Source organism: Megachile rotundata, chromosome 8, assembly GCF_050947335.1.
Source record: "Megachile rotundata isolate GNS110a chromosome 8, iyMegRotu1, whole genome shotgun sequence".
Taxonomy (NCBI): Eukaryota; Metazoa; Arthropoda; class Insecta; order Hymenoptera; family Megachilidae; genus Megachile; species Megachile rotundata.
In genome coordinates, this window is record NC_134990.1 from 9,529,848 (window position 1) to 9,543,073 (window position 13,226).

At 32.3% G+C, this 13,226-nt stretch overlaps 2 protein-coding genes across 7 annotated transcripts in view; both read right to left on the reverse strand.

Annotated features, from left to right (window-relative positions):
* LOC100877990 (dipeptidase 1) overlaps window positions 1–2,867 on the reverse strand; it is a 414,301-nt gene extending 411,434 nt beyond the window's left edge. The window contains exons 1-3 of the mRNA XM_076534715.1: window positions 2,621–2,867; window positions 1,861–2,040; window positions 882–1,057 (exon numbers count right to left, since the gene is read on the reverse strand). Coding sequence (XP_076390830.1) covers window positions 882–940 — 59 coding nt within the window. The 5' untranslated portion in view covers window positions 941–1,057; window positions 1,861–2,040; window positions 2,621–2,867. The remainder of the gene's footprint in view (window positions 1–881; window positions 1,058–1,860; window positions 2,041–2,620) is intronic.
* A 235-nt stretch (window positions 2,868–3,102) lies between these two features.
* Window positions 3,103–12,331, reverse strand: LOC100877667 (uncharacterized). 6 transcript variants are annotated; one of them, XR_013039126.1, is made up of 5 exons: window positions 12,195–12,331; window positions 11,921–12,013; window positions 11,051–11,831; window positions 7,307–10,657; window positions 3,103–7,222 (listed from the first exon to the last, which is right to left on the reverse strand). XR_013039126.1 is itself a non-coding variant. In XM_012291901.2 (4 exons), exons 2-4 carry the CDS (start codon window positions 11,960–11,962, stop codon window positions 8,493–8,495), a joined length of 2,988 nt encoding a protein of 995 aa, XP_012147291.2. In that variant the 5' UTR covers window positions 11,963–12,013; window positions 12,195–12,331; the 3' UTR covers window positions 3,103–8,492. The 6 variants fall into 6 exon arrangements, 2 of the variants coding, with proteins under 2 accessions (XP_012147291.2, XP_076390813.1); XR_013039129.1 differs by having other exon boundaries at window positions 3,103–3,439; window positions 4,603–10,657; XR_013039128.1 differs by having other exon boundaries at window positions 3,103–4,211; window positions 4,603–10,657.
* Between the last annotated feature and the right edge of the window lie 895 nt (window positions 12,332–13,226).

Sequence of the window (13,226 nt, forward strand, 5' to 3'; positions counted from 1 at the left end):
AGAGTTGCTATCATTACCACGGGAATTCAGTTTCCTCGATCATCTGGCTTCAGTGCATAAGCTAATCATGTACAACGTTTAATTATCAATCATTTATCCAATTTATATTGTATTCAGGATCATTCGTTTGTATCGTTCTTGTTGACTTTGTAATTCTGAATTTTAAATTTTGAATTTTGAAATTTTTGAGTTTAATAATTTTTGAATCTCCCAATTTTGGAACTTATAAAAACTGTGCATTACAAACAAATTAACGCTGACTCAAAACTATAATAAATTCTTTTAAACAAGGAATAATCCTTCTTAAAAATAACGTGAAAAGTCCTGCCTCGAAACAATAGCAACTCTCCTAAAAAACAGTCACAAAAGAATATACCTTTGTCCAGAAATTTGCAAAGATTTTCAGTTCACGAAGCTCGAAACAAACATTTCGCATGAACCTGTAAACCAATCGTAATTTTGAAAAAGTTATAATTACAGAAAAAGTTCGAGTTCTCGTATTCAGCGATTTTAGTTGAAATTTGAGAAAAAAATGTCTCGCTAGACGAGCCGTGAATGCAAATTTACTATTCCATCTCGAGACAAAACTCGTCGCGACATAAATGCGGAACCATAAAGCGCGACGTTGAATTAACTGCGGTGCATGTAACTCTTTTCACATGAAATTACAGGTGGTTTTTGCCCTGACCCCGGTGGGAAAAATGTTCATCGTGAAATTCATTAATTACGAGTGTTTTTATTTGCTGGCACGTCGCTAAAAGCCAAAACAACCTTGGACTCGAAGAAAAGTCTGCGTATTATTTACTCGGTTATGTTCGCAAGAAATTTTATCCCCTCTGTCGATTCTGAGAAGATATAAGAATAATTAACTATTTCTTTACCTGGCTGTGTGATGTTCGCAGCTCGTGAAATGCACGTTGAACGAGTGTCTGTGTAGCATGAACTTTTGAAGCCACTCCTGGCTGAAATGTTCTCTTTCTTTTTACTCTTGTCAGCACTTCTTCCTTGGTCGCTGAACCTTGGAACAAGATGATTCCATTTTCTACGTTTCTGTCATCTGGGAAAATTGAAATTGACAGTTGTTAATAATATTTAGATGTATTATTGAAAAAGTAACAAAAGTGATAACAAAAAGTTCCATTAAAGAATAAGTAATTTCTGAAATATAATAAAAAAAATTTTTAAAATAAGACAGCTAAATAATTTATACAAATACAACAATTGTTATTTACACAGTACACGAAATTTAATAATATTATTAGTATTATCAAAAAAAGTACCATTAAAGAATAAGTAATTTCTGAAATAAAATAAGACAGCTAAATAATTTATACAAATACAACAATTATTATTTACACAGTAAACTAAATTAAACAATTACTATGTTAAATAATAACATTATTACTATTATCACAAAAAATATCATTAAAGAATAAGTAATTGCTGAAATAAATTAAAAATAATTTTTCAAATAAAACAGTTAAATAATTTATACAAATACAATATTTATTATTTACACACTAAACTAAATTAATTAATTACTATGTTAAATAATAATATTATTAGTATTATCACTATTATTAATAATAAATTAAATAATAAATCAATTAAAAGAACATTACTGTTATTAATGATAAATATTATAATTACTAATATCATATACATACAACATACTATAACATATAACATATAACCTAACCTAACATATAATATAAATATTATAACATATATATATATATATATATATAAATATTAATTAATTTAATTATTTATTAAATAAATTAAATTAAATAATTACACAATAATTCCATAACAAATTTGATTCAATAACTGATTACTAGATTGATACAACGTATTTACCATTTAAATACAAAATGGCGGTTTCTTCCGTTGCCTGTTCCTCGAGCTCCGCAAAACAAGATGGCTTGCAAACGCTTCAAAATCAATGTAAGAAATTCGCTCTCTCGATGGATGGAGGCTTAGAAATGTAGATCAGTCCGGGGAACCATTTTGAAATGTTTTTGTGAATGGTTGAGCATCCTGTCGGAACAAACATGACATATATATCTTCTTCTACCTCACACCGAAGCGAGAAACATAATCCTGTTTTGTTCAACGGATCTAACACACTGCTGGTATTTCAAACGACATTTCAGAGCATTAGGAAGCATTTAGTTTTTCTTGCCCGGCGACTGTGCTACAGAGAAGTGTGGAAAAATGAGATTCAGAAGAAACAGTTTCATACAAGAACTCTTTTAAGGAGATAAAAAAAATACTTGAATGCTAAATAAATCAAAGACATGCAACACTGAAATATATGTAATAAAATATTGGATTTGTTAGACTCATTTATCTCAGAAGAGATTTGACTCGTCTCGAAATATAAATAATTGAAAGGAAATTTGAAACATCGTAAAATGTGAAATTTCTCTTAAGAATTAATGTCTGTATATGATACATTTATTCCTTACAAAATTGATTGCGTTTTTTCACACCCAATGCTCTGAGAGTAGCAAAAAGAATGATACGATAATTTTCGGGAAAATACAATGTTCAACGTGAAATCTGTTATTGTAGACATTATACATGACTCAAGTAATTGAAAGATATAATAACTTACCATTTAGAGGATGATTATTTATGCGGATCAACAGCAGAACACATTTTTATTACGACACAAAATTACACGCTTGGCGCGCGTCACTTTCGCACGTAATGGCTTCCGCTTGCGCGGGAACAGGCGTTCAGCGTTCTGAGCATGCGCAATCGCTATGCGCAGTAGTTACTGCGCAGCCAAGTGACGTGCTGAAGCCCGCAATGTTCGTTCAAATTTAAAATTCAAATAATTGACAAAATTTTATTAAATGAAATGTTTAATAACTTTAATAACTTATTCATTTACTCTACTCCCTACATAAGTAAATTTTACTGAGATTTAATTTGAAATACACGATTAATAAAGAATATATTAATTTCATATTGTATATTTTTACAAGGAATGAAAACGTTCTTCAGTGATTCAGTGAAAGTGAATTTCATTTAATAATATATAATATAAATTAGTTATAGAGCTAATCTTGTAATTTTTCCATGTACAAAGAATTCATTAAAAACTGTAAACAATTTATTTCATCAATTTTGACTTCACTTACTAGAAATACATTTCAGCCGTACATCATAAACTGACCGAATTAAACTTTCTTTCACAGGTGACAATAACTATCGAACTTATATGCTAGGCGAGATAAAATCAGGAATATACGAGTTGTGAGCTTTAATAAATTCTCCGGGCGATAAAAATCCAGTGGGCCAATTGTGAAACTCGACGGACCGTCAAACCTCGAAGTGGAGAGCATAAATCGACACCTTTCGAAACTCTCTTCAACTTATCACCTCACATTTTTTGCTGTCTGAGCCTTCGAACAGTCTGGTTTCGTTGCTGAGCCCAATAAAGAAAAAAGTGTTTCAATTTAGACAGAATATATTCAAAATATGTTTTATTCAAACTACGACCTAACAAAACTTTCATTGTACATATCCACAAGTTATTTTTATTCAATGAGATCATTTGAAAGAAATCTATTGAATAACAACAAAAAATTCTTGATGCAATGTTACTTTCTTTCATTCTCATTAATTTAAATATACAAAAATATCAATTCATCATTGAAAAATTTAAGGCTACAAAAATAATGAAGGTTTCTGGTTTGCAAATTGTACGCGTATATAATCGTTGTTCAATTTAACAAAATGATAATGGTAATATTACAGAAATCTCATAATGTAGAAAATGAACGTTGTCCCTGTAGTTGCCATTATTGTTCAAATTTACGATTGCGTTGATAAAAATCACGACTCGACTTTTACACAACAAATAAACGAATTAGATGTCTCCTTCCATGTCCCTCGAATCAGTCGCTCTTGTTTCGATTCCGGAAACAGACAGAAAAAATTCGTGGACTGTAATTGTGCACAGAAGCAAAAGGCTGAATTTAATCTGGCAATTTATTTGGTATACCATTCACTCTACCCCAATAAAATGAAACGAGTTTCCCTCACAGTAGCAAAAATATCTCTCATCGTTTAATTAGGACCTGGCTAACGCCTGTATTTCCGGAGTTAATACAGTTACTAGAGTTTGGCAATGCTATACGACACGATTATGAAATCAGTTAGGGAAGTTAGGGAATTTGCAGAAAGCCTTTCAAGACCTGGAAAAACGTAGAAATATGAAATTATGAAAATTTGGAGACATTTTCTGAGGTTCTGCAAATTTAGGAATTTGAGAGTTTAGAAATTAAGTGAAAAAAATATTTCTAAATTTCGTGGATATTTCACTGATAAAGTAACAAAGTATTTCGTGAAAAGGTGAGATATCAGTGTAAAATATATTTAACACGCCAATTTCTATTGCATGTCTTTGTCAAAATTTTGTGAAATCTTATCCCACAAAACTGAGATTATAACAGGCACATAATGGTAAATCAATTACAGTACACTCAGGAGAAGATAAAAATGAAACATTTTGCAAATCGTGTTTTACTGTCATATACTTTCAGTATTCGCGAAAGAAACGATCGCTGAAGGAAGAAAGTGCTTTACCTGCACGTTGTAATCTGAAACCGTGGAAATGAAAGTGTTCTGGGTGTGGAGGTCTTTATGATACAGCAGAGGAGCGTCTACAATCATCAAGCATAGTCGTCGTTTGTCTCTTGTATAGGAAAAACGTACACGGGAGAAAATCCATTTCCTTTCGTTTCTTCGCGCGACTTCAAACGGGCGTGCAATTTCGATTTTTAATCGTCTGCAAGTACTATGTAAATTTAAGTGACGCTTATCTTTGATATACTCAATCTTTCAAATCACGTACTTCATTTCAGAACACTATCTTCCATCCACATTATTTTTGCAAATAATTTTTATAAAATATTTTCTTTTATACTGCGTAGATATTCTACAATATACACAGTATGTGGGAAAAGTAACAGAACTTTTTAAATTTAAGGAAAACTACTAGCGTCATCTATTAAAATATGTTATCTGAAAACAGTCTTCCCTACAAAACGCAACAATCATTATTGGAATCGAGCAACGAATTGTAAACTTATAGCGTTTAATGCGACAGAACCTTTCGTCACCGTGTCACAAAATCACGGGCAAGCGCAACAAATTGCTCGCGTTGAATATTGCGAGGATCTTATCAAAACAGCCAGACGAAACTGTACATTTCTGGAATCAATTGTAACTAGTGACGAGACGTGGTGCTTCAAGTATAAACCTTGAACAAAGCGCCAAAGTGCTACGTGGAAGTCTCCAGGCTCTCCAAAATAAAAAAAATTGCGATTCCAGAAGTCCCCCGAGAAGACAATGTTAATTCGCTTTTACGATTCTAAAGGAATTATACTTCGGGAATTCGTTCCACAGGGACAAAATGTTAATGGCGAATATTATCTGGGTGTTATGGAACATTTGTGGAAGAGGATCGTTCGTGTAAGGCCCGAATATCGAGCGCCGGGAAGTTGGTTTCTGTTGCACGATAACGTACCATGTGAACTGTCACTGTTCATGAATTTTTGACGAAAAAACAAGTCTGTTCCAACATCCTCCAAATTCTGACTTATCTCCATGTGATTACTTCCTTTTTCCAAAACTGAAATTAGCTATAAAAGTTTATGACACTGTTACTCAAGCCTAGGAGCTGTGACAACAGTGTTTGAAGCGATTCCGCAAAACAACATAAAAAAATCTAAGGAATGTGTTTTGAATAAAAAAAAATTTGGCAAAATAACTAATTCTTTTCTTCCTATTTAAAAAATTATTTTTCCGACATACTGCGTAGATACTTCGCAGCAGAATCCACTGTGAGTCACTGATAATCTAATCACACTGCTATGCAGTATGACGACTGATGAGTTATGACTCAGTAAACGAAGAAATCGTGTTTGACGATTATACAAATGAAAAATGTTCAAAAATATAAAGTATGAAGCATTATCGCAAAAATTCATCCCTTGAACCGAGTCGTTTGAGACCCGTTCTTTTTTCTTTCACAACCCTTCAGTCCCTTGATGCTGGCTCAAGAGGCTCTCTTTGCCAGGACGAAGGGCGTATCCGGTAGAGAAAAAAGAAAAGAGACTGGATTCCGTCGTCTAGTGGTCGACCCTTACGCGTGAATGCTGAAGAGAAAGGGCACGCATCGTGCGTAGAATAGTGGACCGCATTGTTGAAGAAAATTGCCTTTGCAATCTTCAGGAGGCTGCTTCCATTTGCTCGCCACCCACGCGAACCTGTATTTTGTCTGAGCGTAGGCTGAAGAAAGAAAGAAGAAGAATGAAGAACAGGGCTACCCTTAACCTATGACCGTGTCCTTTGAGGATAGAATGTTATCTGGCAAGTTTCTTCTTCAGCCTCCAGTCAAAACTTTTCAACGGATGAGACAAAACTGTTTAACTTTGCCAATAGAACATGCTGGGAGATGATTGCAATTGTAATATACTGACGTAATCTATTTTACGGAGGATTATTTCCGTGGTATGACGTTTTCAAGTGCGTTAACTAATCGCAATGTTACGACAAATGAAGCGTTAGACATATTTCAGATTTAATAATCCTTGATTATTACAATTAGAACTACCGGGCTTTGTTACATTTCAGCTGTAATGTGCGTCACGAACGTGACCCGATATTATGAGGCATATAGGACATATCTCTTTATGCGTACAACCGGTTATTTTAGAGAAGTCACTCTAGCAGACCCAGTTTCTGGTGATATTCGGATATGACATCACGAAAAATTAAAGGTGCAATTTCGTACACCAATTATGACTGTCTCTCGGAAAGAGCTCTCGACTCTATCAAATATTTCTAACGAGTGGATGTCTAATATACTCGACCCGAGTGCAATTGTAAGATACCCGTATGACGAGTTCCACGCGAATTAGGCCAAGTATCTGTTTTGAACCATCGTCTGACAGAATGGCAGCCCGGCTAAGAAAACCGACAGGAGATACTCGTGGTTGGATGGTAAATGGATGGCACGGTTGGTCGCGACCGCTCACATCAATTTCGAATAAGGTCCTTAAAGCTTGATCGACTTTCTGGAACGTTAGCCAGCTTGTCCGTGCACGACCTTCTTGCACAGCACTCGAATGTTCCATCGGAAGACATAGTTAATCTGTTGCCAATGCTGTTCCTTTTGAATGTAATCTTGCGCAGCATCCCACTGTAACGAAACAGGTTTGTAAAATATATGGTAGATAAATTGTTTCCAATTGCTGGTCTAATTCTGTAGCTGCAGGTTCCATACTTTGTCTGTGATTTTTACCATGGTCATCGGCATGTTAATTTCTTGGACCTGTGACCCCATCTGTGGGACACCGCGAAGCACTGCGAGTTGCTTTTACCTCCTGTGGAGGTAATCCTCGTGCAGTAATCTCGAAAACGTTTAAATTATAAAACGTAACAGCCAGACATTTAATCACTAATAAATTAGATGGATAAAAGCAGAGATAACGCTGCAAATGAAATTCTAAATGAAGCCAGTTCTAGAATCCTCTAACTGGTTACATTATGCTCGGTAGATCAGTTAGAAAAACGTCGATTTAAATAATTTAAGCACATAATACGTATACTAACAAGTACACTGTAACTTAAATTAGGTGGCTATATTACTCACAATGCGATATATATTCATTCATTTAAATATATTTATTTATTGACTTGTGTACAATATTACATTATGCATAAAATGATATGTATGATATTAGTAAGAAAATTAATCCTAATTATTTGTTGTACAATAATTATTTGTTCCATAATAAAGATTATAAAAAGTCATTATTCGGATGTCATTGAAAATTTAATTGCAAAATAAAAGCTTATTTGAAGATATTTTTTCTTATTAGATTTATATACCCTTTATATTTTTTTTTTTTTTTTTGTAAATTATTTAATTGTGCGTAATTTATAAATTGTCTTGTCGTTAACAATAAAGAATTGAGTTTGTATAAACTTGATTAATTAAATTGTTATCAGATAAAAATGTTAATAAACGAATCATAAATAAATTTCATTATCAATGTAGATAATGTAAGACACAATAATGCGATATTACAGAATTCTAAGTTCAATTTAAGGCATAACAATATTCGTTATTATTTATATTACAAAAATACCTCCTTTTTAGACAACGTTAATCGGTTTTAAATAATTATCATTCTTATCTCAACGATTTTTTGATCGTTGTAATATGTGATAGTAGTAGTGAACAATTCATTTAAGGCACAAATGTGATATTAACATGTACAATATTCTGCTAATACCTGCACTTTCTATAAAAAGCTGTTCTCATAATAATAAATACAAAGACATTACTAAAACGCTATAATGTACAATAAAGATTTCATTTTGTTAGTCTATTTGATTGCTCAGCGTTGTATATTTTAATTATAATGAAAAAATATTTGAATACTTTTAAATGTATTGAAAACTTCTCAGTTTATCGCATTGGAATACATTTTAAAAGCAGGCAGTAATTGTTGTACCGTACAACTCATGTTTTCGCAAAGAGCAGTTATAATTGAACTGATGTTTGCTTGGATCTTTGGATTACTCATAAAAGAAGATACAATGTAATATTTTTGTTTTAAACTCTCTTTCACATAATACCATACAAAATAAACTGCTTCATGAATAACCTCCACACCGCCTACATACTCTACTAGAGAATAAGCTATCTCAAATACTTGCGGTAAAATTATACTAGCGTCTTTCATATACATCATATCTCCACAAATTTTATCAAATTTAAAAATATCAGGGACACTCACATATTTCTTGCCATGCTTTGAAGCCATTTTTATCTGTATACATACTAATGAATTCTTTACTGTTCTTTGTATCAAATCATATTGTATCATATTTCCATTTTTTTTATTTGATTGTGTTTGGTTTTGAGCAAATTGCCTTCGTGCTGCAAGTAATATTGTAACTAATTTGAAAGGATCTAACATTACAATATCATTAATTTCTATTTTTCCATTCTTAAAAGACCATGTAAATGAATTGCCGAATGAACTTGTTTGTAAATTGTTTTCAGAAATACTCACAGAATTATTTTTTGAAGTACTCTGTGAATTATCTTTAGAATTATTTGTTGAACTGCTTTGTGAATTACTTTTTGAAGTATTCTGTGAATTATTTTCAGAATTATTTTTTGAACTATTGTTCGAATTATTTTGTGAATTATTTTCAGATTTACTTTGTGAGTTATTTTTTGGAGTACTCTGTGAAGTATTTTCAGAATTATTCTTCGAAGTATTTTTTAAATTACTTTCCGAATTGCTTTGTGAATTATTTTTTGAACTATTGTTTGAATTATTTTGTGAATTATTTTCAGATTTAGTTTGTGAGTTATTTTTTGGAGTACTCTGTGAAGTATTCTCAGAATTATTCTTCGAAGTATTTTTTAAATTACTTTCCGAACTACTTTGTGAATTATTTTTTGGAGTATTCTGTGAATTATTTTTTGAACTATTATTTGAATTATTTTGTGAATTATTTTGCGAATTACTTTGTGAGTTATTTTTTGAAGTACTCTGTGAAGTATTCTCAGAATTATTCTTCGAAGTATTTTTTAAATTACTTTCCGAACTACTGTGTGAATTGTTTTTTGAAGTATTCTGTGAATTATTTTTTGAACTATTATTTGAATTATTTTGTGAATTATTTTGCGAATTACTTTGTGAGTTATTTTTTGAAGTACTCTGTGAAGTATTCTCAGAATTATTCTTCGAAGTATTTTTTAAATTACTTTCCGAACTACTTTGTGAATTATTTTTTGAAGTATTCTGTGAATTATTTTTTGAACTATTATTTGAATTATTTTGTGAATTATTTTGCGAATCACTTTGTGAGTTATTTTTTGAAGTACTCTGTGAAGTATTCTCAGAATTATTCTTCGAAGTATTTTTTAAATTACTTTCCGAACTACTTTGTGAATTATTCTTTGGAGTACTCTGTGATTTATTTTTTGAACTATTGTTCGAATTGTTTTGTGAATTATTTTGTAGCTGCAACTCTGCTTTTTTATTAATATAACGTATTACTTCGGCATTTTGAGCTGTTACATCTGAAGTGTTTGCTGCGGCATTACGCTTTGCACGATTAAATGCGGTACGAAGGCGTTTAGAACGCAAAGAAGCTCTATACTCATCTAAAATTTTACCCTGAGTGGATTCAATAAGGTCTCCCGCAAATTGAAATTTCATAACTGCACTACTAAAGAATAAAACGTGTGTTCCAAAAGATAGTAAATCATACATAGTAATTTCATCCCCCTGTTGGTACTTTTCATACATACAATAGGCATTGTATGCTACACCACAACCATTCACACCTAAATTACTTACGAGTACTGTATTATACGCAAATTTCATAAAAGAGTTTATATGACTACCATTCTGAATAGCTTTCACGAACATCATATTTCCTCTAGCTGCAGTAGCACCTAATACACCGCCTGCTATAGATAACCACGGACCTAGGGCCTCTCTCTCCGTAATACTGATACTTTGGTTGTGTTTGCTTCTATCTGCCAAATTTTGTACTGCTCGACCAGTTGACCATACACCACTTACTGTACTAGTCACCACCGCACCTACAATAGAAACATTGTGAATACAATTTTGTTCACATATTTGTTATCTCTGTTAGTGTCCACCTATATAACATTACTATAAGACTATGGATATTCATACACATATGACATGTTAAAGTCTGCGAAGTATACAATAGCAGATTTAATTAAATGGACCTAAGCACAAAATTCCAAAATTCAGTATCTATAATACAAATATAACAGAGCAACAATATTTCTATTTTTATACCAGCTGTCATCTAGATGTTGATAAAAATTGCACTTTCTGTTCAAAATAATTATAAGATAATAACGTATCATTATATCAAATCATATTAAATAAGTTTCGATAAAATTATTTTAAACAGTAATCACAACAATCCTGCAAATATACAGAAATGTTATTTGACTTACCCACTACCAAAGGTGCAGCTGGTGTAAACATAGCTGCAACACCTAAAGCCAAACTCGCAGCACCTACTACAGTAGCAGCTTTATCTGCATAATTTACAACAGTAGCAGCTGTAGAATTTGCAGGTGATTCTAAAACCTCTAACCATACTGTTGAATATTCTTCAGTCATTTCACAAAGTGGATCTGGTTGATAGAATCCATCCTTTGGAATAACCATAGTGCATGGATGTAAAACATTTGTTTCTTTATAATATGCCCAACTTGTGTACAACCTAGCCCATGCATCAATATACCATTCTTCACATGCACAACTTTTATTTTTATATGTCTTTGAATCCTTATTCACTATAATTCTTTTTATCTTAAAGATAGGTGTTGATTGAATATCTATTTTGAGTTTTTCATTATCATCTACCTCATTTTCTATTGCTGAAGGAGAAATGTTTTCAGTAGAATTATTTTTAGTAGAGAATGTTATATTAAAGATGATTCCAAAATAAATACATTCCTTTTCTACTGCTCCTTCACCATTTTTACGCACTTGGTCAAATATTTTATCTATAACTGTCTGAAGCATGGGCTTATAACGCAGTTTATTAAGGATATCGTCTGTTTCAGCCGAATCATCAACAAGATCCTTGTCACCTGTTATTTCTGATGGTGGGCCAAAAAGTGCAAAACCAATATTTTGCTTTAAATATTTATATTCCCTTTTTTCATATTTTGTATATTCTGGCAAAAGTTCATAATATTCTTGTTGTTGCAATTTAGCACATTTCAACTGTATAATATAAAAATACATATAATACACTTAAATTTTATGATGGAAATAATCCTAAACATTAGATTATGATAATAGTTTATATTTACCCAAAGAGGCATCTGGGAAGCCTCAGAATTTTGGTTAGTCATCTTATTTATTAGAATAAGAAACTGTTACATAAATATTATAAATCTCTTTACCTGCAAAATGCACATTTATAAAACTAACGGAACATAATTATACGATCATATATTAAAATCTCTAAAAACCCATAACAACAATTCTATTCTCCATCTCTTAATATATATATAATTTATTGTTATTTCATCTATGTATTTTGTATTTAAAATTATTTCGCATAACTTACGCTGTTGTACTTACGACAATAACATTTGAAGGATCCTTTGTAGTTCTGTTGAACACCTCTTACAAAATTGCACTGATAGTCCGACCATATGCTTAAATAAAGTGAGATTAGTAAATCCCCCGGAGTCCCGGAATAACACTTTTCGACAGAGAATCCCCACTCTGCCACTCTTTGACGCATCATGTACCAGTACTGACAACATACCAATGTAACATTCTACCAATTGACATAAAAGAAAATTGCTATCTAATGTTATAATACACTGCCAAATGAATTTAAAATTAGACTGTTTATACTTTTATGTAATACGAATATTTTCAGTATATCATTATATTACTAAATTATCAGATTTGAAAGTTTTTACATAACTATTCGTCAGTGACTAAGTTTCCATCGAGGGTTCAAATCGGGTCAGAGTCGGGTTAGAGTCGGGTTTGAGTCGCGGGTTGGAGTTGCGGCAGGGTTGAACATTACCAACTGCACAAAGTCAACTACCATATTCTGACATGTAAAGGAGAGCAATATTAATTTTACAATATCAAAATAACATACAAAAATTATTTCTCAGATTACAAGATCACCGACAAAAAGTAATAATAACCTCTTCTACACCGATTAATACAACACGTGATACACAATGCAATTTGGATTTGTTATGTTGGCAACACGAACTCGACTCTTGTCGTTTCCATCGAACCCAATTGAACGCTACCCTAAAATTTTGTAGGGTAGAGTTCAACTAAACCTTTGGTGTTTCCACCGTAAAAGCGCTCACCCCAACCCGACTCTGACCCGATTTGAACCCTCGATGGAAACGTAGTCATAGTTACCTCTACCGTGTCGCAATATTTCTAGGTCCACGAATTATATAACGTAAGATGCAACATTCATCGCTTCAATGCCCATGTGATTCCAGTTTAAAATAAAGAAATAGTGTTATATCCGCAGTTAAAGAAAATGCCTATAACTCACCGTCATGATGTCGAAAGCAATCGGCGTTAATTAGCCGAAGCCGATAAAGTATAAAGATACAGTAATAATCTAAA

Excerpts from the sequence above, each read along its gene's own strand:
- LOC100877667 (XM_012291901.2), bottom strand. The coding sequence starts at position 11,962 with ATGACTAACCAAAATTCTGAGGCTTCCCAGATGCCTCTTTGG. Across the intron at positions 11,832-11,920 it reads CTTCCCAGATGCCTCTTTGG|TTGAAATGTGCTAAATTGCA; the intron begins GTAAATATAAAC and ends TATATTATACAG. Across the intron at positions 10,658-11,050 it reads AGCTGCACCTTTGGTAGTGG|GTGCGGTGGTGACTAGTACA; the intron begins GTAAGTCAAATA and ends TTTCTATTGTAG.